The 23641-nt window shown below is 38.6% G+C and overlaps 1 protein-coding gene across 3 annotated transcripts in view; it reads right to left on the bottom strand.

Moving 5' to 3' along the window:
• SCUBE1 (signal peptide, CUB domain and EGF like domain containing 1) overlaps positions 1–23641 on the bottom strand; it is a 214748-nt gene that overhangs the window by 75660 nt on the left and 115447 nt on the right. For 2 of the 3 annotated variants that reach the window (XM_061359341.1, XM_061359320.1), the window contains exons 6-8: positions 23400–23516; positions 20419–20508; positions 3067–3183 (exon numbers count right to left, since the gene is read on the bottom strand). In XM_061359341.1, the coding sequence (XP_061215325.1) occupies positions 3067–3183; positions 20419–20508; positions 23400–23516 (324 nt within the window). The remainder of the gene's footprint in view (positions 1–3066; positions 3184–20418; positions 20509–23399; positions 23517–23641) is intronic. The other variant, XM_061359330.1, reaches the window with a different exon arrangement.

Here is a 23641-nt window from a genome sequence, read left to right as displayed (position 1 = left end):
TGCCTTTTTCTATATTAAACAGTTAATGAAATTCAAACTACCAAACAAAAAACTGTGAACATTTTGGACAGTAAACTCCTTTTCCCACTATATGTCTATCCAGTGCCCAAACCAGACTAGTCCTGATTTTTTAATAGAATTTTTGTTATTTAAAAATATATTATATTTATTTCTTTGATTTTAAAAAAAAAAGTCTTTAATTTACCTGATTCCCTTCTAAAGAATAAGGAACAAAAGTAGCAATAGATTTCCACAAAATACCAGTATGATAGAATTGTGCTATTGAGGAAGTCACCTACAAGTAAACTAGAATTACATATTAATACATCACACAATGTGTACCGTGGAGTACTCAAAAGTTCAGATGTTTCTTTGAGTCATATTTAAGCCTCTTGAATCTAAGCAACTACATAATTTCAAATAGTAGCTGCACTATGTAAAATGTCTTAGAGAGGAAGATGCCAAAATGAACTGAAAAATCACAGACTTTCCAATAAAAACATTCTTTTTGGTCAACATTATTTGCTATATTCAACCTAAACATATTAATCATTTTGGTCAACCCACAATTGCATTTTTTGGTTAATATATCAATTATCTCTCAGCTTTTCTTACATGCCCTGTCTCTCTACTTTCCTTTAACAAATAATGGTATATCTTTCTTCCGTATTTAGTAATACAACCTTAAAATGATGCTTCCATAAAAAACATCACCTGGAGATCCTGTGACACTTGACGGACTTGAAAACTTTGCCCAAGAAAGTGTGACAGCTGCATGATCCCTGAAGATGCTTTAAAGGGCATCCAATAGATAAATCTAGTGCTCTTACCACACATATGTAATGTTACAGCTAGAGGCAACTGAACTATATATACAAGAAATTGTAGACCAGTCAAATCAATGACAGTAAAGAAAAGAAAAGCAATGGAGAAAACTTGAGCTGATAATTATCTTCTTTTGTTTCCTATAGAACTCAGAGCAAGGAATATGCACACACTGGATTTTCCCACCCCAGCCTTTTCCAGGCTTTACCTACAAGCAAGAGGAGCAGAGAAGGCATCAATTTCATTCCACCAAAATGCTCACTTTTTGCACCCAGAAGATGTAAATCTTAGAGAGCGGTCTGGACTAAGAGCTGCCTGTCTGTGAAAGCTACAGAAGAAGCTTCACTGGTCAGCTTAAGTGCAGGGTCCTTTGTACACAGATTTAAATGGGAAGTTACTTTAGCTTCAGGGAAGCAGAATCTAGCCCAGAAATCTCACAGAGCAATACATTAAAGAAAAATAATTAATTATAGTTGAATTAAATGCAAAACATATATTTTACCATTTTATGATGATAAGTATTTCCTAAAATGTCAATAAAGGTTAACAAGAAATGGCCTGGTTGATTTGTTAAACCATGCAAGCTAATTTCCAGTTGCTGCTTACTTTAAGAAAGTGAGAAAGACTCTGCAGTATCATAAAAGTACAGATTCTGCTTCTTCTATTTTCTTCTCATAGAAAAGAGGGAAAGAAAAAAATGTGAAAGAGCTTAGAGCTGGGGTAGTTTGAGAATCAGCTGAATATTCTTTTTGTCTGCAGCACTAATTATAGACTTGATTATTATATAAATATTGTTTCATATTAGTTCTATGGCCAAAGGTCTAAATTTAGAATCAACCTTTATTTTTAATGATGTAGTTTCTATAATAAACATTATGATCGAGTCTAGGTGTATGTTACAGTATTAAAATGCCTTCTTTTTAAGCACTCGTCAGAATCACTGTAACTGGTCTGCTATGGCTTAGCCTGTCTGTCTGTAAAAACGAAGATTTATTTTTGTGTGGCTTGAACTGAACTGACTGATTTTTGATGTGTGCTCACCCTTAGCTATTAACATTGTGTGCAATGGCAGTTTAAATGTTTTATTTTCAAATAAACAGGCAAATGGACTGTTATTTCTATAAATACTAACAGGATCATGCCCAAGCGCTGGGATTTTTCAGCCTGGAGCAGGAGGAAACCACACATTTTCTGTTTATTTTTGTGGGTTTTACTATTTTAAGCAACTTCAAACTCTGGACTGAAAATATTCTGACATTTCTGGTTAATTTGAAGGAAAAAAGTCCCAGTAGTTTCTTAGCAAGTTAGGTCAACTTAGACTAAGTCACTGAGTGATAAAAATTATTCACTGTGACAACAATGCATGCAATGTCCTCCTGGATGTCCATCACCATGTCTTTTGGGCAACGGAGCCCAAAAGAAATATATATGAAGCTGGGAAAATGGTTGATGGAGGGCCTGGTCCTACTAGCATGTATCCAAATCTACTCATGTGCCACTAAGTGTGATTCTGCAGGGTCATTTGAGAACCGTCCCTGTCTCCTTAACTGAGAACACAGGTTGACAGTGATATCAGATGCTCTTTTCTCTCTTCCTTGAACTCAGTTTTAACACACTGACAAAGGACAAAAAGCCAAGGTTTTGTGCTGTCTTTGGAACAGGAAAATCTGAGCATCAGTTTAGACCTGTGCACTAGTAAATGCTGTTCTGGTTTTCCTTTGCAGCTGGCTACTTATGTTTTGAAGGGACAGAAATGGACAACTGTCTGTGTTTTCCTGAGCAATACCTCTGCATCCTTTGCTTGACTTAACTTAATAGTAGCCAGTTGATTATCTGCAGGTAACAAAGTACTGGTTGAGAATAGTAACTTGCTTTTTGAACAGACAAATTCAGACACCATTAGATGACTGAAGTTTCACAAGGGTAGCAGACTATCCTTTGAAACTGGAGGCTTTTTGCATCCAGAGTTGTTCCTCTAAATCTCTGGTCATCTTGAAACAGCTTGACCTCTGTATCTCATTTCTTTGCAGTTATAAAACCCTCTAATAAATAGAGAGAAAAAAATGATTGAAATGGGTAAACACAGAAAAAGTAGGTAAGGAGAAAGCTAACGAACTCAATTGCAACCACTATGCCAGCACTGTCTTAACTTAAAAGTATCGATTAAATAACTGAATATTTACATCTTGTACTGGAATCACTGAAGGCAAATGATGCATTGCAAAGCAAACAGAAGCTGACCTTTGCACGTTTTCCCATCAGGCTGCAGGGTAAATCCAACTGGGCAACTGCATCGTACCCCTGTCGCAGTATCTTTGCAAGTCCGATCACAGCCTCCATTATTGACAGCACATGTTTCTGCAGAATGAAAGAGAAAGAGAGAGAGGGAGAAAGGGAGTGTAATGAAATGTTCTGGGGGAGGGGAGAGACACCGACACTTATGGGGCAATATTACAACATTATGAAAGCAATCTAAGTTTAAGCAAGCCAACTGAAGCAAGCTCTCAAGGTCATCAGGCCCCATGTACTGGTTTTGACCAGTAAATCATTTCCACAAGTCACGATTTATTTCTCCCCCCCAGCTGGTGTTTTTATTTATTATATTTAGTTAGTGCTTTTGAACTCTCTTAGACAATAGGATGGGTTATTACATATGAAACAAGTTTAAAAAGAAAAAAAAAAGTGATTCTGCCTTTAAAAGCAGAACCAAACATTCAGTCTGTTTTGTATCAATGTCTAGCTGAGGCTTTTTAAGGTTCATTTTCTTAAAATGATGTTGTAGGCATAATGAACTTTAAAAAGAAGTAGAAAGCAAAGCAGAGTGCTAGACTTCGAACTGAGAATTTAAAATCCTTAGTTAAGAAAGAGTTAATGGAAAATGAACTACATATATCACTTTGACAAGAATCTACATGCCCAATCTGTTCTTACTGAACTACAAGCAAAAGGCATCTGGGTTTTGTCCACTTAAAGCTTTTTGCAAATTGAAAGGAGTTTGGAGTGGGTGGGAGGGCATAATTGAGGTCACTGAACCCATTCCAAGCTGTGTCATTGAAATTTCCCAGTGCTTGTAGTATGTAGAAGGGTGGCTGGGCAAACACAGGCAAGAGAAAGCTGCAATACTTCTAAGCTTTTACAACAGTGGGCAATGGCTATTAGGTACCACCACATTAAAAATAATCTTCAACTTCATTACAGAAAAAGCAAAAAACCCTCCCTCATTGCCATTATTTTCTGTTACTTGTGTGTGCACATGCGTACACTGTACACATACATACCCACACATACCCACACACACATCCATAAAGTAGATAAAAGGCAAGTGAAATGATTAACTTTGCTTTGATCCAGAGAATAGAGTGGATGTAAGGATGCCAATTTAGCATGTCAGTCTGAACTGTGCATTTATCTGAGAAGTATTTACTTCAGAGAGCAAGTCCTTTTAATAGTATCTTTTTCACTTGCTCTGTCTTTGATTAAATTAAAATACTTCCCTGCCCCCCAAGACTGCCATTATTCTACTCAGCTCACCTCATTCTGGCCTTCCCTAAAGAAGCTTTGTCATTACTTGCTCAGATTTACAGACTCCTATTGCTGAATATTCACAGCCTGTGTCACAATTGTACCCTGTGGACAGGGTCTGACAATAAGCTATAGGATATGCTAATCGGGAATTGCCTTAGAACAGTACATTGATCAAAAATTATTTACACAGAACAGAAAAGGCTTTCTCTTTCAATTGACTAGTACTGAAAGATTTTATTTTAAAGTAACCTCTGCTAGTGCCCTCAAGGTGAACTCAGACTGGCTCTTTGGAGGGGCATCACTGCTTTGAAATAAGAGAATAAAAGTGTAACTGTTTTTCTTGTTTCCTTTTGCACTAGCACAGACCTCTACATCAGTTGTGGAATAAGCTGTTGGCACTTACTAACAAACCAAAAGCAAGGGGTTGGGGCACACATATATCAACAGCATGGGACAGAACTCTGCCATTCATATATATTCATACATGCTCTACTAGATAGATTTTAGTGCTTTTTTATGCCATGTGTGCTATGTAATAACATCACGTAGAAAAAGCAATCAGTTATATTTGCATATAACTGCCAGCAAGTACAGCTAACAAATGGATTGACATGTTTTCTGGATCAGCTTTCTGCAAAAGGAGCTGAGTCTGCAACTCCTTATTTTCAGGGGGAATTCTTGCTCACCTTAGGTATGACTTGCAGGACCTGAACCTAACTGTTTAAGTAATATACTTCTGATTTTCATTTACTTCCCCGTGAAGGCCTATTTCATAGACTTACAGGCTGAAACTGCTGCTTGAAGAATTCTTCTGTAAATGACAGTGTTAGCATTTCATTTGTGTGTGAATATGTGTGTCCTCACAGGCCAATGGATCAAACGATTTTATGTTTCAAAGAAGGAAAAAGGTTTCAGGTCATTTAAAACTTTTATATCAGGGTACAGTTTAATGGTAGGTTGATTTGCCATGAATAACAAGAGTTAAGGTTAAAAACCAGGAAAAAGTGCTGAAGTTTGGCATGGCACTGCAAAGAGCAGTAAATCTTACGTTAGCAGATTAACTTTGGCATATGAAGAGTCCTTTATTGCAGTTCATCAACACGAGATGAACATAAGCAGTAATATTTCTGCTTTCTGGATGACATCCAGTGAAAATGAATAGACACAACATTTTTTTTTTTCCCATGGCATGGATGACTGGATCTATAGGGTAAGGGTCATTCAGTGAACAAGAGTTATTTCTATGTATAAATAGAGAGAATCAAGCCAGCTTTTCTTATTTTCACAGAGATTTAGTAACACAAACCAAAAAGGATAAATACCCTTCAACTTTCCTGGTGACTCTAATACATGACAAACCCTAAGAGAATGAAGATCCAAGCAAGCAAGAGGACATCTGACAGTACCGCTAATGTTTTGGATAATTGGAGAGATGTATTAATGAAATTCCTTAAATTCAAGGTCATGAGAAAACACTGGTAAAAGAAAGTGAATTTGTACAGCAGAATGTGGGAAAGAGGTATTGTGAGCTACATCAAATAGAATAGCTGAGGCCTATATATAACATAAACTGAAGCATGTCACCACCTTTGTTTCTGTTAGGGATTCAACTCGTTCTTCAGCTCACCACTATCAAACTTTAGTATATATTTGAAAGACAAATATAAGTTTTAGGTCTCAAAGAGCAGAAGTAAATGACTTATTTCATGCTGGAGAACCTATACTTATATGGAAGGGAAAGAATGGATGTTCAAAATGTGATCAGATCTTCATGATGGTATTGATCCTACAGACCATCTTCCACTGTTTTGCTTGGTTTGGTTTTGTTGTTTTTTGTTTTTTTTTCTGTGAAAGGCAACCTCAGCTTATTTTTTTTTTCTTTCCTTTCACACTTTTTGCCACAACTTTTTTCTGACGAGGGAGCAGAACAAAAACTGGAAGACACAAAGCAGTGTCATGTAACTGACATTTAGATTCCTTTCAAATTATGATAAAGCTCATCACTTCAACTTATTAGACTTTATTGTGAATTTAAGGTGATGTTTGCAGCCACATTTACATCCTATTAAATTCTCACCAGAAACCTCATACAGAAGTAGGGATCTAAAAAAAGGACATCCCCCCAGTCTGGGACACCTTACATTGTGTTTCTACACTGTGAACAATTCTGAGACAATGTCTCATGAATCCGCTCCCTGGGTCTGTAGGCAAGAAGTAACGAAAATCATTACCAACATGCTATACCTATGATTTCTCAATTAGGATATTCCGAAAGCAGAATCTATACCAGGTGGCAATGGAGCTCGGTCACTTTCTTAAAAAGACTTCTGACAGCAGACAGGATGTATTTGGCTTTGAATGCTATTAAATGCCTGAAACTCTGAACATGTGCCATGGGTCAGGTATATTTCTGGAAAACTAAATTTCAGTTTCTTTTATAAAACAGGTAAACACAACTGTTCAAAAGGTAAGCTTCTATTCAAATCTAGTGGGGTTTTTTTTGAAGGTGGCAAATTATATCATAAAGCCACTGAAAAACTGCCTTGAAGACAGGTGCCTCTAAAATCTGCCTCCATTTTTTTGCGATTTCATTTGATCTCTACGATCAAAAGAACATGGTGTTATTTTAAGGGTATTAATCAAAATCAGGCAAATCTTAGAATCTTTATTATTCATTTTGGCAGCCTGGGTCAATTTGAGTAATATCCAAACCAATGTTTTAGGAACTGAGATATGGTGCAAAGCAGAATAAACTTATCCAGGTCTATGGGACTAGAAGAGATACATCTGAAGATCATACAGTAATATATGCCTCAGTGAGGTCATTCTCTATAATCTTTGGTAAGGCATGAGGACATGGTAGGGTTCCTGATGACTGGACAAGGTAAACATCAAAAACACAAGAGGAGAGGTCTGGCCAACTACTGGCCAGCCAGCCTGCCTCACATCAGACCCCCATATGTTTATGGAGCAAACTATCCTGGAAGCCATTTGAAAGCACATGAAAGACAAGGAGATGACTAGGAATGGCTAGCATCAACTTAGTGAGGGCAAATCATGCCTGATTAACCTGACTTGCTTACACTATGGGTAAGGGGAGAGCTGTGGATGCTTTTCACCTTAAGTTTAGCACGTGCTTTGATATCGTCTTCCATAATGTCCTCATGGCCACAGTGGTGAAAGATAGACTGTATAAGTGGATAATACAGGGAGTGGAAGATTAGCTGTACAGCTGACCTCAAAGGATTGAATCAGTGGTACAAAGTCCAATTGGCAGTCTGTCACCAGAGCTATCCCTCAGCCTCAGCGGGGGGTATTTAGGTCAGTACTGCCCAATTTCTCTAACAAACTGGACTATGGAACAAATGGCACTCTCTGAAAATTTGTGAATGATACCAAACTGGAAGAGTGATCAATACACCAGAGAGCCAGGCTGCTGCTCAGAGAGGCCTTAACAGGTTGGAAGAAAAGGCCTGAGGGGAACATTAATGACCTTCAGTGAAGGCAAACTCAAGTCCTGTGTATGGGATGGAATATTCCCATACAAAAGAACAGGCTTTGATCTGGCTGGCTAGAAAGCAGTGTAGAGAAAAGCCTGGAGTCATCGGTGGACAAGCTGAATGGAAATCAGAAGTATTTCCCTAAGGCAAAGAAGACCAACAGCATGCTGGCTTGCATTAGTCAAAGTACAACCGGAATATCAAGAGAAGTGACCCTACCCCTCTATTTGATGCTTGGAGTAACAATATCTGGAGTGCTGTGTCCATTTCTGGGCACTCCAGTGCAAGAAAGACATGGACATACTTTTTACAGGGATAAGAGAATTTAATCTTTTCTATCCATTCTTAAATTCCTTTAGATTAGCATAAAACACAACAAGATTTATAGAAAAAAAGCATTATATAACAGACAGGTTATGTCTCTATTTTACCTTAACCTCAGTCAGTCATTTTACATTGGCTCTAATTATGATCTACTTGAAAACTTAACCACATAAGCTCTGGAATGTTTAAATATACCTTCACTTATACACAGAACTCTCCCATTCTCAGTCAACCTGCTAAAATACTGGGTGTACTGTTCCATGTGATAAAAATATACTTAACATAAATTTTCAAATTATTATCTTAAAAGATAAAAAAAGATTAAAACCCCCTAAAGGTGTTCTACATGGGTATAAGGAAAGAAATGGACAAGTAACAAAGTGATCAATTATGTTTTTTAAGAAGGCTTAAAGAAAAATAAGCTTCTTTGGGTGGTTGGCAAGAAATTAATTTCAGAAAGATGCAAGCATCCTCTTTACACTGTAAGGGTGTAATCCTGCCAATCACACAAGAAGGCTGAGCAGGTGGCAGTCACAAAGAACCCTCAGGAAAAGATGTTGAATATAACATAGGCTTGTACTATTATTGTCTAAAGCACAAATGCCATTTTGCAGTGACTGTGCCATTGTGCAGTGTACTGCTGCTGTGTTGACCTGTGCTGGCAAGACAGATGAGTGCTATGTGGACCTCTGTATGATGGAGGGTGATCTTATCTTCGTGTTATGCCCAGAATGCATAAAAAGTATAGAAATATTACACTAGTGATCAATGTCACTTTCCTTTGTCTGATCAACACATATCCCTGTCATGAAAAGCCTTTAAGCCACAAGGCATGAAAGCAAAAGCAGACCATCTAGCATCAAGGTGCTTTGGAGATACAGAGAATTGATTCTATGATGTTTTCCGTTACCCAGCACAGCAGTCTGCAGTCAGTAGGATCCAGAAAGCCCTATTTTGTTTCCAGCTCTTGATCACAACACAATGACTGGAAAGAGCAAAGAACAACTGTAAACGAAAGAGCTATTTTTAATAATGTGTGTATAAACATGCAAAGAAGCCTTAACAGAAGACCAAAAGTGGCCAGTGGTCGTGAAAACAAAAGAATTCATATACAGCCTCAAGTGAAAATGAAGAAGGAAGCCACTTAACTCATCACCTACATTCAACTGAGTCTTGCAGCAGCTACTGTCTTGATCTCTATCTTGTAGAAAAAGCATGAGAGGAACACTTAATGGCACCTTTTCCAACAGAAAAAGTTGTTCCTGTAATAAATGAAATGAAAAAAATTCTGTATAGCTAATGTTTGCCATATCCTCTGAATCAGAGAGGAAGGTTGGACTGACCTCCTGTCTTAAGGCCTTGTGCAGAGGAAAAGGACAATAAGGGCAATAAGATTAGGTTTGGTCACATCTTCAAGTTTATGACATTAGAATCCAAAGAGTGAAATCCATACACTGCAAATGTGCAGCATGTTCCCTCTTTTCTCACTAGTTAACAATGATGAGTGATTGGTAACTGGTTTAAAGGCAATTTCTCTTGGAAACATGGAAAAGCAGGGTTGAGCTGATTCTCAAATTTAAAAGGCCATTGAGGTGTTTAATATTCTCTAAAGACACAAATCTGGGCAATGTCTGTCTCTAGGACAAAAAGGAGAAGAAATGATAGCAGTCCCCAAAACAAAGATTTTTTTCTAAGTTTGCCACATATCTGTAAACCATTTAGGTTGACATGGTAAGCAGTAAGTACAGCTGAAAGGAAGACATGAAAGGGGAAAAATGCTTTTTTGCCCTGCTTACTTCCTATGATTTGCCAAATGATAACACTGACCATAGGGCAAGTTAAAGCAAACCATCAATTCAACTGCCTTTCATTTGGAATTCATTTGCAGTACCCTAAAGCTCACTGAGGTCAGCAGAAATAGGCTGGTTGGGCTTTACTTCCAAACCTATGCCACATTAGAGAAACTTATTTTGAGCCAATTTTTATGCCAGCCAAAGAGCAATTCATGATGGAGCAGTCTGCAGCTGTGCATTTAAAGTAGCTCTCAGATGCTATCAGTAGGTCATAGCCCAAGCAAAGTTATAATACCTGTAATGAATGTAATCCTGTCTACTTTTACACTTGGTCTACATTCTGCACAAGATCTGACCACAGTATCTTATGCTCAGAGTAAGTGTCTTAAATTTAGGGCTCAGCCACATGAATGAGTCAATCTTGACGTAACTGAAAGCTAAAGATTGCAAGAATGGCAGGTTTGGAGCACTCACTGTTTTAGCCAGTGCAACTATGAGGTATATGGATTACTTTAGACCATTTTTTTCCTAATGAGGTGCCTGTGAAGTAATATTGCCAGGCAACTGGAGTGGCAAAAAGGGTTAAACTATTATTAATCTCTGTCCCTCAGCAGATGTGCTGTAACTAAAAGCTATTGTAAACTGCTATGGTGTCTGAACCAGGAGATACCTGTTTACGTATTGTGAACACATAAAAATGAGTTGCCATTCTCTCATTTGCTTTCTGTCCTGCACCAATTCCCAAGAAATTTTAGAGTACCACTCAGCAGAAATTAACTTGCAGAACCAGTCCCAGGTGATGCACACAGCATATCAGTAAGTCCTACCTTAAATTTAAACTGGATGTATTTTCTAAGATTTCAAAGGGAACAGCCACTTTAAAATGGAAAAAAGTACATACTCATGATTGGGCTTATTTTGAGAAGACCTAATCCTAAACCATTAATTGCCATCATCTGTAATGATTCTTTGCATCACTGTAGTATTTTGGAGCCCTCTTAAGGACTGGCACCAGGACTCCACCGTGCCAGCTAAAATTAAGTTACAGTTATGAAACAGTGATGATCCTAAGGTATTAAAGCAGTCCTATGTGAGGGTCAGATCCTGCTTGGCTGAGTGGCACTGGCTGCCTCAGCTTAAAGAATGTTGATTTCATTCAGTTTAATACAGAAAGTATCTGGAATCAAATTAGCCTATAACTTGTAACTCATCTCCCCTCACACCCCAAAATGCTCTTTGCTCAGTTTGGCTCAAAGGCAGCCTGTGCTGACATCTTATCTGCTGCTTTCATGCTGCTACCACAGCACAATCTCCACCAAATACAGCTCTTTCTAAACTACAGGCATACTGGGGTTGTGCATAGTACACTCCTCTTAACATTTATGCTATGTAGGAGAATCTTACAGAAATAATTCTAATCACTAGCAGCATCACTGCTGAGGGAATACACAGTATGTGTAAGAAAGTAATGAGACAGAGAACACATGGTAAGACTGCTGCTGCCATCCATAAAAAGAATTTGACTGCAGGCGGCAGTACATGCAGTATATGGCATGGGAACAGGGTACAAGGAGGGACCCAAGGGACAACAAACTCAAGGAGAAACTAAAACCACAACTAAAATATTTGAATTTTCAGTTAAGTGAGGACTATGTTATTCTCATGCAAATTATGCTCTGTGATGCTGAAAGGATAGAGAAAGAGCATTCAGAAGAGTATAAAGAAGAAACAAATAGCTGTGAACAGATGAAGGAGAAGCTGAAAGAGCTTCATATTCAGGGAATGAAAAAGGTGAGACAGAAAGGGTAACTTGCAGGATGTGGAATTCTTCCCTCCGTTATGCTTGTCTCCTCATTTCCTTGCAATTTCATGATTGGTAGAATTTTATTTGCATGAAAATAGGATGAGAATTCTGCACTACTACATATGGAATATGTGAAGAAACAACTAGGCGAATCTTGCACTGAATCATGAATCCTGCAGCTCTCATTTCAGGAAAGATCAATTCTTCTTCAGGGAGCACCACATATTTAGGGGATGTTCCTTGATTTGGTGTTTTATAAGAACTGAATGAGCCCAGACTGGTCCCATAAAAACAGCAGTATTGGTTGTATTGTGGTGCTTTTTCTAAGTAGAGAAGCTGTATTAAAGAAAAACTGAAATACTCGAAACACTGCGAAGGAGCATTATCTCCTGACCTTGGACAAATCCTTTGAATTAAAATGCAAAAGCAAATTTGTAGGAATTCTGGATAAGGTCAGACTCTTTATCATCAGCAAAGAAATGAAGAAAAGGGATTTTTACAGGAAATAGCACACCATTTCCAAACTCAATGAATAAAAGTGATGATAACTCAAGATGAAAGGATCTGCCCTTGGGAGAGACAGAATGCATGAATGACCGCAGGGATTCCTTCCCCATTTTCTGTAATTTCATACAGCAAAATAGAACTGACAGAAGGAGTTAAAGTGAGGTCTTGGTTTCACAGTTAGTAACGAAGTCAGCGATCCCCCTGGCAATACACCTGTTAATAATACGCTTTAAATTCTTTATTGATTAAAGCACAAAAAGATTGTGATGCATACAGCACAGCACACTTGGCTTTCTGACAGTAAGCATTTCTAAGTCAGACATATGCCATTCAGAGAAATAAAGACATATTTTAAGTAATCTGAAAGAGTCCTAGGAGGCAGTACAACAAAGCTAGGAACTGAAGTACACACTGAAAAGATGCTCTTGGCTTAAAGTGACCTTTAGTAGGCTGGAACCATGATAGAAGTTAATTGCTTTGGAAGAATACTTGAAAACAAACACTAGCTTGTCCATCTCCCTGCTCTTCAAAGTAGAAAACGGGATATAGGATCATTTGGAAACTCTCATTCCAATATGAAAGAGACCAAAAATGAAGTCTCCAGAATCCATTTTTAATTCACCTTGGAATAAAACAACCCAAGACTTCTGAAAATTTTCTAATAGAAAGCCAGAGCTCATAATACCCTTTATTCCAATGGCTTGGTAGTTAGGCCATTACATGCCATGTTAGAAAACAAGGTCCCATTTTCTATTCTTTTATGTTTGTTGAAAATGAAGAATCCCAAACTCTTATCATTCTATCATTTATCAATGCTGTCCCCAAAGGTAGAGTACCTTCATGAGGCAATAATGACTTAATCTGACTTTACAGCCCAACACACAAATTTACAGTGTTTCATAGAGAGGCAGAAGTAAAACAAAGAATGCATATTAGAGAAATTAGGAGGTTTCAATCTGGTATTTACATACATGTTCATAGAGGGCACAGATCCTTGCAAGTTAAGACCTGCCATTTTTTTTTTAGCTTTAAGATGACAGAGCCCCATACTATCAGTTCTTCTCAAGTCTGGAATCCCAATAATTTCCAGCTGGACTAGGAGAAAGAAGGGGAGAAGGGTGGCTGACCATATGAATGTGCATCTGGACAATGCATCTTAAGTAAGCCACCTTGCTTTCTCCTCCCATGATTAACAACATAAAGTTCACACACTGGGTGCATGCCCTCTGTAGTCCTTATTTTATACAAGCTACTTGAAGGAGAATCTTGGTTCAGCAGAAACAGGGAATGTAGAGGACTGCTCTGCTAAGAGCTACAAAATGCCCAGAAGGCTCTGTAAGGGGCAATTGCAGAAAAAAGGATGGTGCTTTAGATGGCCTTTCTGCCTTGAACTCTTGGTATGTTCAGCTCACATCTGATGTTCTACCTGTTCGTTAACAATCTGTCACTTGCAATGATAATCTGTGGTGGAAATAGCTATAATTAAGTACATTCCTACCACTCAGGCAGTTGGTGCTCCTAAAGGATCTGCTCCCAGATAAATAAAAGTCAAAGCATGCTAGATGTCCAGGGTGAATATGGTGAATAGCCTAATCCTTAGATAATTGTGGTTTAGTAAAAAATACCATTTGGCTGATTATTAAGCTCAGATAACTCAAGATATATAAAGCTGGGTACCATTCTGGGTTCAAATGGGTAAACTTAGAGTAAGGATCAGCTCTAAAGTAAGTCTCTCCTATTTGATGTCACAGACTGTAAAACATTTGCCTTTGCTGCAAATGCAGTAAGTCATGACCATAAACTTAAATACTGGTTTTGTTTTGTTTCATTTTTCTTAATATGATGGGAGCAGCTCATTAAAATTCATTGTAGGTACTGGGCTAAAAGTCTCCTGAAATGAAAACAGTTTTGGCCAGGACAGGATAAACACAGTTACTTTGTCTGATGTTTCTAAGTACCTTCAGGAGGCACAAGCCTGGGATGAAAAGCTGACCAGCACACAGGAAGGAGTACTGGCTTGTCATGAAAGTGGACAAAGCAGAAACTGCACTTGTGATCTACTAGTCTGAACCGGCTCCCGCTATCTGGTGCAACATTTGAGATCCTTGGAGTTGAACTGATAGTGGAAGTACAGTTTCTAAAGCAAGCCCACGTTAAAGCAAAAAACCAGATAATTCTGTCCCATATGACATGCAGTGATGTTTCTGTCCTAAGCTAATCCATGGCAGAAATGCCCAAATAGCAATTTCTATAGCTCACATCTCTAGTGATAGCTGTGAAGAGCAAATGGTCTTAGTGGACTGCGCACTTGTCTCTCCAGGCAGGTGGCTGGGTGGTCATTATAAATGGATGGAAGGCTACTAAAAATGGAAGAGGAGCCATCTGCAGAAGTCAAATTATTCTAGTCACAACAAGGGAAAATACAGAAGTAGTGAAAATACTATCTTAATTGCTGACTATGTGCCATGAGTATAGACAAACCAGAGCCCTGCATGTAAGCCACTTGGGAAATCAGGGATGGAATGTAATATATGTACACATATAATATAGTCCAGCCTGGCAAAGATGGTCCTTGTTGGTGTGATTTTCTAAATTACTCGAAGCACTTCCTATGTTATGCAAACAAGCCAGGCAGAGGTAAACTATAGCAGTAACAAAGTCCAGGAGAGTTTCAATGTACTTAACAGTTTACACAAGCACTTCAGTTGACAGAAAAATAATTTGTAGGGGTCCTGGGAGCCAGCTTCAAGGGAAGAGAAGAGAATTACAACCCTGTATACATCCCTGTATCTTGAGGTAGGCTGCAAACAGCCTTAATGATGACCTGAGAAGTCGGTGTCCAATGGCAAAACCTTAAGCTGTTCTGACACACACAGAGTTGACCATGTCTTGTGAAGGAGTGAATTTCAGGGTAGAGTTCGGGTTTCTGAAGATACGTGCAATGATGTCATTACTGCCATTTGCACCATTATCCTGGCTTTAAACATGCAAGAGAAATTACTGCACTTCCTTGACTTCAAATGGGCTCAATGTCCTATTGTTCTTTACTACACTGAAGAGAACTTCGTAAAACTCTTATCTTGAGACAGTAAGAAACCAACCTTTTATCTTCTAGGGCCAGAGGAAAAACATTTTATTGCCCAAGTGAGCTCTTACAAGTTTCTTCTGGAAAGAATGGAAAAAGTGGATTGAAAGTGAGGAAAATATAGCCTTTTCAGTTGTTCTGAAATCACTTGAGCTCAAGCCCAAATTAACCTCATCCATTTGACTGCTAAAGAGTACAGGGATGGAAATGAAACATGGTGAGAAATGGGTCAGCCCACCTCTTCAAAAAGTGATGATCAGAGGAGAAGAGCTAAGAAGTGCCCTGGATATAACATAATAGTTGTGTTTCTAAAGCACCTTAAGGCCTGTGATTACGACAACATAAAAAGACAATATAAAAAATATAAAATTGCTTGGCTTTAAGAGCTGATGCAAAGAGTAGCTAGACCAAAGCATTACCTTTGATTAAGAGATTAGAACTTCTTTAGTCTTAAGACCAGAAAGTTCTGCAGTTCTGGTTCCTGAAAGAGGAGGAACTGCCTCTGTAAATGGCTGACTTACTTGTAGTGAGGCAGCCCACTGGCATAACAGATGCTATAATATCTATTTTCGTGTCCACAGTATCAAGTTCTATGCAAAAGAAAGTCTCAGGATACCAAAAGACAACTGGTCTATTAAAACCCTGTAGCCTTTAGAAACAGAAGACAGCACCCAAGAAGAGAGACTTGTTCATTTACAACATGTATGATAATGTGCTAGACTACTGGAAGATGCATCATTACAGTTTGTAGACTGTGGGACTGCTGGACTTACAAATTCAGTCCAAGGCTGCAACAGCAAAAAAGAGATTTGGAAACTGGATGGATGAAAAGGACACGGAACTGTTGGAACAAGTCCAGAGGAGGGCCATGAGGATGATCAGGGAACTGGAGCACCTCCCGTATGAAGATAGGCTGAGAAAATTGGGGCTGTTCAGCCTGGAGAAGAGAAGGCTGCATGGAGACCTCACAGCAGCCTTCCAGTATCTGAAAGGGGCCTATAGGGATGCTGGAGAGGGACTCTTCATTAGGGACTGTAGTGATAGGACAAGGGATAACGGGTTAAAACTTCAAACAGGGGAAGTTTAGATTGGGTATAAGGAAGAAGTTCTTTACTATAAGGGTGGTGAGGCACTGAAATAGGTTGCCCAAGGAGGTTATGAATGCTCCATCCCTGGCAGTGTTCAAGACCAGGTTGGACAGAGCCTTGGGTGACATGGTTTAGTGTGAGGTGTCTCTGCCCATGGCAGGAGGTTGGAACTTGATGATCTTAAGGTCCATTCCATCCCTAACTATCCTATGATTCTATGATTCTATGAATAAGAGCAACTCCCATTGCTGAACATGTGATACTGGACAAAAAAAATTTGAGGATATGCGTACTGAATGGGTGGAAATTTGGTACTTCTAAAGCCAATAGAATGGTTTTTATTCAGGTATGCAGGTCACAATATACTGTGTTTCAAACTGATGCTGGATTAGCACACTCCTCTCATCCAGTGGGGCAGTCTCATGCTATGATGCTATGACAGGAAAAACAGTCCTGGCAAATAGGTTCTCAAGGAAAAGAAGGTAAAGGAAAATGAGAATGTCGTTGTGACTGCTCCTTAAGAAATACACTGAAAATATTTTCAGAAAAAAATATGATGCACCACAAAAACCAGAGACTTGAACATAATCTAAAGAGCTGAAGGCAGTGCTCAGCTAAGTGCAAGATAAACTATACCAGATGTTTAAGAAGACCTGAAGATATTGGTTGTGTCCTACTGATTTATAGTAAGTGCAAAGTGTTCTGCAACAAGAGGATGTAAACTTACCTTACAGATAATGATAAGGTTCTGGTTTTAAATTCCTGGATGTGTGCACTTCTGCAGGAAGAATGTGCACTTCCTAATCTACAGAATGCACATGGCTCAATATCCAGTTTATAATACCCACCACAGACCTCTGGCATATGGCAGAACCTGACCAGAAGCCCACCTGGAGTATAATTAAGGCTGTACTCCTTTCCACTCTACAATGGCAGTTGCCCAAGGAGTAAAGGAAATGTGAATGAGCTGTATGAACAGCAATATGGTGCAACATTGACTCCTCAGAGAAAAGTCATCCAGTGCCATTTCTTTACTAAGAGTGATCTACACTCTGAATCCAAATGTTTTTCTCTGAACAGGGGAGATAAAAGGACAGCTGGAAGCCCTCAAAGTCTTTCTGAACATTATGAAAAAGGTTGGATTCATAGGAATCATCGGATGGCTCTAAAGGAAGGTTTCTTGTAGATCATCAGAGAAGACCAATTTCTCATCTGCCCCACAAGATCTAGATAAAAAATGCATCTAATAGTATGGAAGGAAGTGTATCTTCTTTTCTATATTCAGGATTTAGCCACAAGTCACTGGCCCACACCATGACTAGTACACAGGCCCCTGTAAGAGTCAGTCTAAGCTACAGAGGTGACCAATCTTGCTGTAGCAAAATGACTGGCATAGGCAGACATGTCTGACAGCAGTCCTGTTCTCATGCAAGCTTAGTCTTAACTTGATATTAAGGGTTATACAGATAATAGACATTTTAATAGCATGCAGAAAAATAACGGGACTAGAAATTATTGTCTCAGGGCTTGCAATTGACAGCATCTTTCATCAGACTACTAAAATTACACAGTCATCTACCCTTCCCATTCTCCCAAGTCTGCTTGCAGAAGGGTCAAAAATCACAGTCCATTAACAGAAGCTGGTAACAAAGTTTCCCGAGGAGTTTTCCAGTACTTTCTAAAATAGCTGTTTAGAATGCATCTTAAGATACATGGAATTCCATGGAAATGCCACTATAATTTTGGAAGGTAATAAGACTCCATTAAGAAAATAAATTGTGGATTTTCTGAGCATCAGAAATCATTAGAAATAAACAAGTAGGAAAGCCCCTATATAATATGCCACCCACCCAGATCTCACTAATTACATTTCTTATCAGCTCAAGTTAATGTTTTTCCAAGGAATCAGTTGTACAAACACAGCATGTCCATAAACTCTTAGCTCTTGGCTGATATCTGCTAATACAGGAGGTATTGAAGAGTTAAAAAATGTATTTTGGAAACTGGATTTTTAATTATCTCCCTAAACCTATTTCTAGAGTCTATGTTTAGAGTGGAACTTACAGACCTGGTATAACTAAGAAGCTTGTTGCTAACTGTAACTTTAAAATTTGTTTGCTTGGACTCTTGTAAACAGTGTGAGCTAATTTTCAGGTTGGATAATTACTTTTATCAGAGGGTGAGGCAGTAACACATTGCACTACATTGCTCGGTCCCTCTAACCAATATCGTATATACTGTTAGTGGCTGGACAAACTCACCATTTAGACGTAGAGGACTGAATTTTCCAGTGGTCTAAAGGTCCTTTGCACATTTGTTTTCCTAATTTCCTGTGAGTCTATGTATCTTATTGAAATTACAGCTAAAAGTATTAACAGCACCTTTAGAAGCAAGATGAACTGCCTCACACCTTTTGTCATATTAATTTAAACAGTGCAACATTAAACATTAGATTGATATGTGTCACTCGCTGGGTCTGCAAACAAAGTGCAAATTAATAATTGTAGATAATGTAACAATACAGGAACATATGCCCAGGTTTTCACAAGAGGGAAAATATTTTACTTCAATGTTACCAAGTAATACCACTGTAGAGTTATAACCCTGTGCCATTTCCTACACACTAGCTGCATGCTGACCTATGATTAAGTGAATAGTTTGTAATTGGTGGCAAGATACAAGTGATATGGAAACTTTTTAAATATTGTCATTTACTGCAACTGTTAGCAATCAACTAAATATTTAAAGTGAGGCTTCTGATTTCCTAAAGGTGGCCCTTCCAGATATGTGTGGATGCTTAAAGCCAGACCTGAGCTTTCCAAGAGCTAGCAGGACAGAGTCTGCAATGGACTCAATGGGTTTAAGACATGAAATAGTGACCAGAAGGGAAGAGAGCAGAACCTTGTCCTGCCAGAATCTCATCTGTGGATGGAGAATCCCTGTCTTGTAAACATTTCATTGGGTACATTTCACCAATGCTCATTATGGTTAAAACCTAGTGGAAATAATTACATGTGGTGAGCAGGGCATCAGAATGGAAAATACAGTGTAACAAACCACCTGAAAACATCCAAACCAATGGCATAATCCACCAATCTGTGCTACCCTGTGCTCTTTGTCACACAAAAAGCGACTGGCAGAGGTCCAGCCACTCTACCCTTTCTATTCCAAAAAGTCATTTACGGCTAATGGCCACAAATGTAACATGAAGAAGACAAGCACAAGGGTGCACAGTGGGTTAACTCATAGCAACAGCTAGAGAGTCATCTTTATTGTTCAATGCACTTGCTCATCTTTTCCACTCTCAGGCTCCAGCAACACAGAGAAACAAACTATGCTTCAGTCTTGAAAGAAGAACATATGGAAGCTCACTAGTCATTAGAGAAAGATCTTTCAGTGGTTACTAACATAGCTGCACAAAGGAAAGAAATTAATTTCTAGTCACAATATTTACATTTCAATCAAAAATATAGGCATTTTTTAAGTAGGCAAACCCAGTTGTTCATTTAATACCACGTTTATAATGGAACATGGTTTTACATCATGATCATGATCATCATCATCATCATCATTCACTTTAAAGCCATTAGCCAGGTCTGCAATATGAGGTTTTTCAGGAATCCTACAGCAACACATACACACAAACACACACAAATCACATGTAAGAAGTAGCTTGCATAAGGTGAGTAAGGTTAATGGCAAAAGCTTCTTTCTATGCAGAAGAAATTGAACATTAAAGCTGCAGCGTTAGGAAAAAAAAGTTTAAAAACAAGAAATGAAGTCGTACAAAAGATGAGAACTTAATGAAATTGGTGACCTTTCCACACAGATGAAGTCAGGTTAAAAAAAAACAAACCAAACCAAACCAAAACCAAAGGGACCAAATGAGACCAAAAGAGAACCTCCCCCCAACACACATACAGACAAAAGTGAGAGCACAACAAAGGAAGTGGAAGAAAAGTGTTACCCATAAGTAGCCGCCGTTTCACCCGCTTGTCCACATCAGCTACTGACGTGGCATTGTACTCAGAACTCTCAATTGCAGCCTCATCCTTCTCTAAAACACAAGTAAGGGACAAACATGGAGCAGTTGGTTAATCACAAGCCCAATTTTCCGCTGCCTAAGACAAGTTTCTTGGCATGGCACAGCCAAAGCCAAGAAGCAAGGCATGAAAGCACTAAATCCCCGTTAGAGAGTTAATTCCCTTTGAGATCCCAGGAAAAAATTAAAGGGTGTTTAGGGAAGGGAGGAAGAAAAGAGGGGGAGAAGGAAGAATGGTCAACTATGAAGAAGTAATTAACCACATACAGGAAGCTGGATTCCTACTGGAGAACAAGACAGCTAACATGAGTGCCCCAGAGAGGTGTTAATGATGAAAATTAAAATTCAGGGATGCCAGTTAAACCAACTACCAAAGACAAACTGCAAAGTGATTCAGGCTAATGGTGGCACCAGGATCTGAAGGTGGTAGATAGAAGACAGAGAGAACTAGAAGAGTCCGGTGATGGATGGGCACGGATGCACCATGGTCTCGTACACATTGACACATTGTGAGGAGAAACCAAACAACAGCATGCAAATTAAACAAAAAACAACAACAAAAATAAACAAACAACAAACCAAACAAACACAAAAAAAGATCAATTTGGGCAGTGCTGGTTGCCTGCTTGTCTATGGAACACTACTAGCTAAACATTCAATGCTAGGAAAGATGTTGCAAGAACAGGGTTTAGTAATTTTATAAAGCATGCAGTAAGCGAGATGATGTCAGCAAAGGTGGTTTTACAAGGTAGTCTCTGATATCCTACATGTAAGAGCTTCATACAGCATATGAGGACTTTAGTTTGGTTATGCTTTGTTAGAAATACACAGAAACAGTCACAGGTGTGGGAAGAGATCATCAGTAAGTGAAATAAAAATAAAGATTTCTGACACAGGAAAGCAATGGAGAAACAGCAGCTGGGTAAATAAAATGATTTATACAGAGAGGGAAATGCTTATTAGGAAAACAAAAACCAAAAAGCAGGTGGGGACTTCCACATGCAGCAAACATAAAAGAATAAAGGGATAAGTCAAGCAAACAAAGACAAAATATGTTAGACAAAGGGTCAACAAGTATTTCTCTGGCATTGCAGAAGTTTGCATTCTTGCAGTGATGCCTGGAATATGTACACCACTGAAGACAGCAAACACTGGAATCACTGAAGTGAGGAGGAGGAGGAGGCTGGCAGGTTTTGTTTGTGGCAACACTACATGGTTGAGTGGTAGCAAGAAGTTGTTTTGTTTTGTTTTTAACAAGTTCTAGATGGGATCAGGCTGCAATAGAGGCTTTTGTTTGAGTTTTTTTATTTTGCTCTGTAAATAATTAATGAACGTCAGTTATCAGACAAGACAGGCAATCAGGAACCATCACCAGAAAGCAGGAATAAAAATGTAAAAAATAAATAAATAAAAGTTTAAAAGTATTCTAAGAGAAAGAACTACTTAGGAGAAAGAAAATCAGCAGAGGCAGTAGTATGTGACTTACACCACAAGACCAAGAAATGTAAATGGAGTTGTATGTATTACATTACAAAAATGGGAAAAAAAAAAGTAAATAACAAGTGCAGTGTACACAGCTTTTAAAATCAGTTTACATGCTGAACAAAAGAAAACATCAATCCAAGGATATCAGTGAATGCTAATAAACAGAAGATCAATTATTCATTCAATAAAACCTGCTCTCAAGGCTCTCGCTCTTGTGAATTCTCTGCATCTGGAACTGCCACAGGCTTCAAGGACAGTTATTTAAGCAGAGGGGCTGTATGACAGCTGTGTGACTAGCTAAGAGATCCTGTAAGCTGAGACAAACCTTGAAACCTTGTGTATACAGTGAGGCAGAGTCCAGTGCTGAACTTTGTTCAGCTCTACCTCTGCCAGGAGAACCCTCACCCTACCACTCAATTTGTGCACTCAGACCCATCAGAAGTGAGTGACACACTGGGCAGCCACAGAGTTTTATACCATGGATCTCACCAAGGGATCACTAAAATCTTCCATGGGTTTCAAGTGCTTTGTCATGCAGTATTGATAAAAGAGAGAAAAGATGATAAATACATGTCCATGCTTTTGTCACCTTAGGAAATTACTAGGAATTCATATCAATTTGCAATAAAAAAACCCCAACCAAACAACCAAACAAAAAAAACAACAACAACAACAACAAAAAGGAAACATGACCACAATGTTAATGAAAACCACTAGAGATTTTAGGTTCTGGTGCATGAGTAAGATTTCCCAAATTTTAATTTGCAGTATGCAAAAATATCCTGTAGGGAAAAGAAAAAAAAAAAAAAAAGAGAAAGCAGAGCAGAAAGAACTGGTGTTAAGCAAATAATGCATTTTATAATCATAAATGTTTGCATAACATCTTCCAAGATGCTCCACCTCTTTAATGCTTTTGCCCTAATGATATTCTGAGTGAAAGCTTACTCACTACATGTGCAGTAATTTTTAGAAACATAAGGTACCTAACAAGGAAGAAAGCTCATAATGATTATCCCTAGTAACAGCTTAGAAAAGAGGATCATTTTCCTCACCTTGCTTGCGCAAGGAAGTCTTGACTCATGAAAGTGAAAGGAAGAGCTGACTTTCATTCATCATTATGAATGTTCTACACCTTTTAACTTCCAAAATGGTTAGAGTTATGAAAAGAAATAAAAGTTACACAGGAGTAACAAAGGAATACCTCATTAACAAACATTTTGACAAAACATGCACAAATGCCCCTCTCTCTAGCTTGACCTTAGCTACTACAGCCAGAAACTGCTGTTGGACGCTCTTCTCAGCAATGGTGCTAAACACCCGTGAGATACAAACACACACGCGCACACATACACACATACATATGTGCACATATATATTCTATGAGGAATACAAGAGGAAATGCATGACAGAGAAGTACTCACCAATGCAGGTACGGCCATCTGAATGTAGGGCATACTTCTGATGACAACCACACACAGGACCAGTATCTGTGTCATCACAGGTGTGTTGGCAGCCTCCATTCCCATAGTTACAGGTTACTAGTTAAGCCCCAAATGAATGTGTATATATATATATATAAATAAAATGACAATGAAACCAATTAGTCTTGAGGGCCCTTCAGAATAAAGAAAAAGCAGTAACATACCAAGACATAAGGCAAGAT

The sequence above is a fragment of the Neopsephotus bourkii genome, unplaced genomic scaffold, assembly GCF_033783945.1.
Source record: "Neopsephotus bourkii isolate Nb327-2 ecotype Australia unplaced genomic scaffold, CSIRO-AGI_Nbou_v1 NB_107, whole genome shotgun sequence".
NCBI lineage: Eukaryota > Metazoa > Chordata > Aves > Psittaciformes > Psittacidae > Neopsephotus > Neopsephotus bourkii.
Note: the sequence above shows the minus strand (reverse complement) of the source record. Positions and strands in the feature narration are given on the sequence as shown.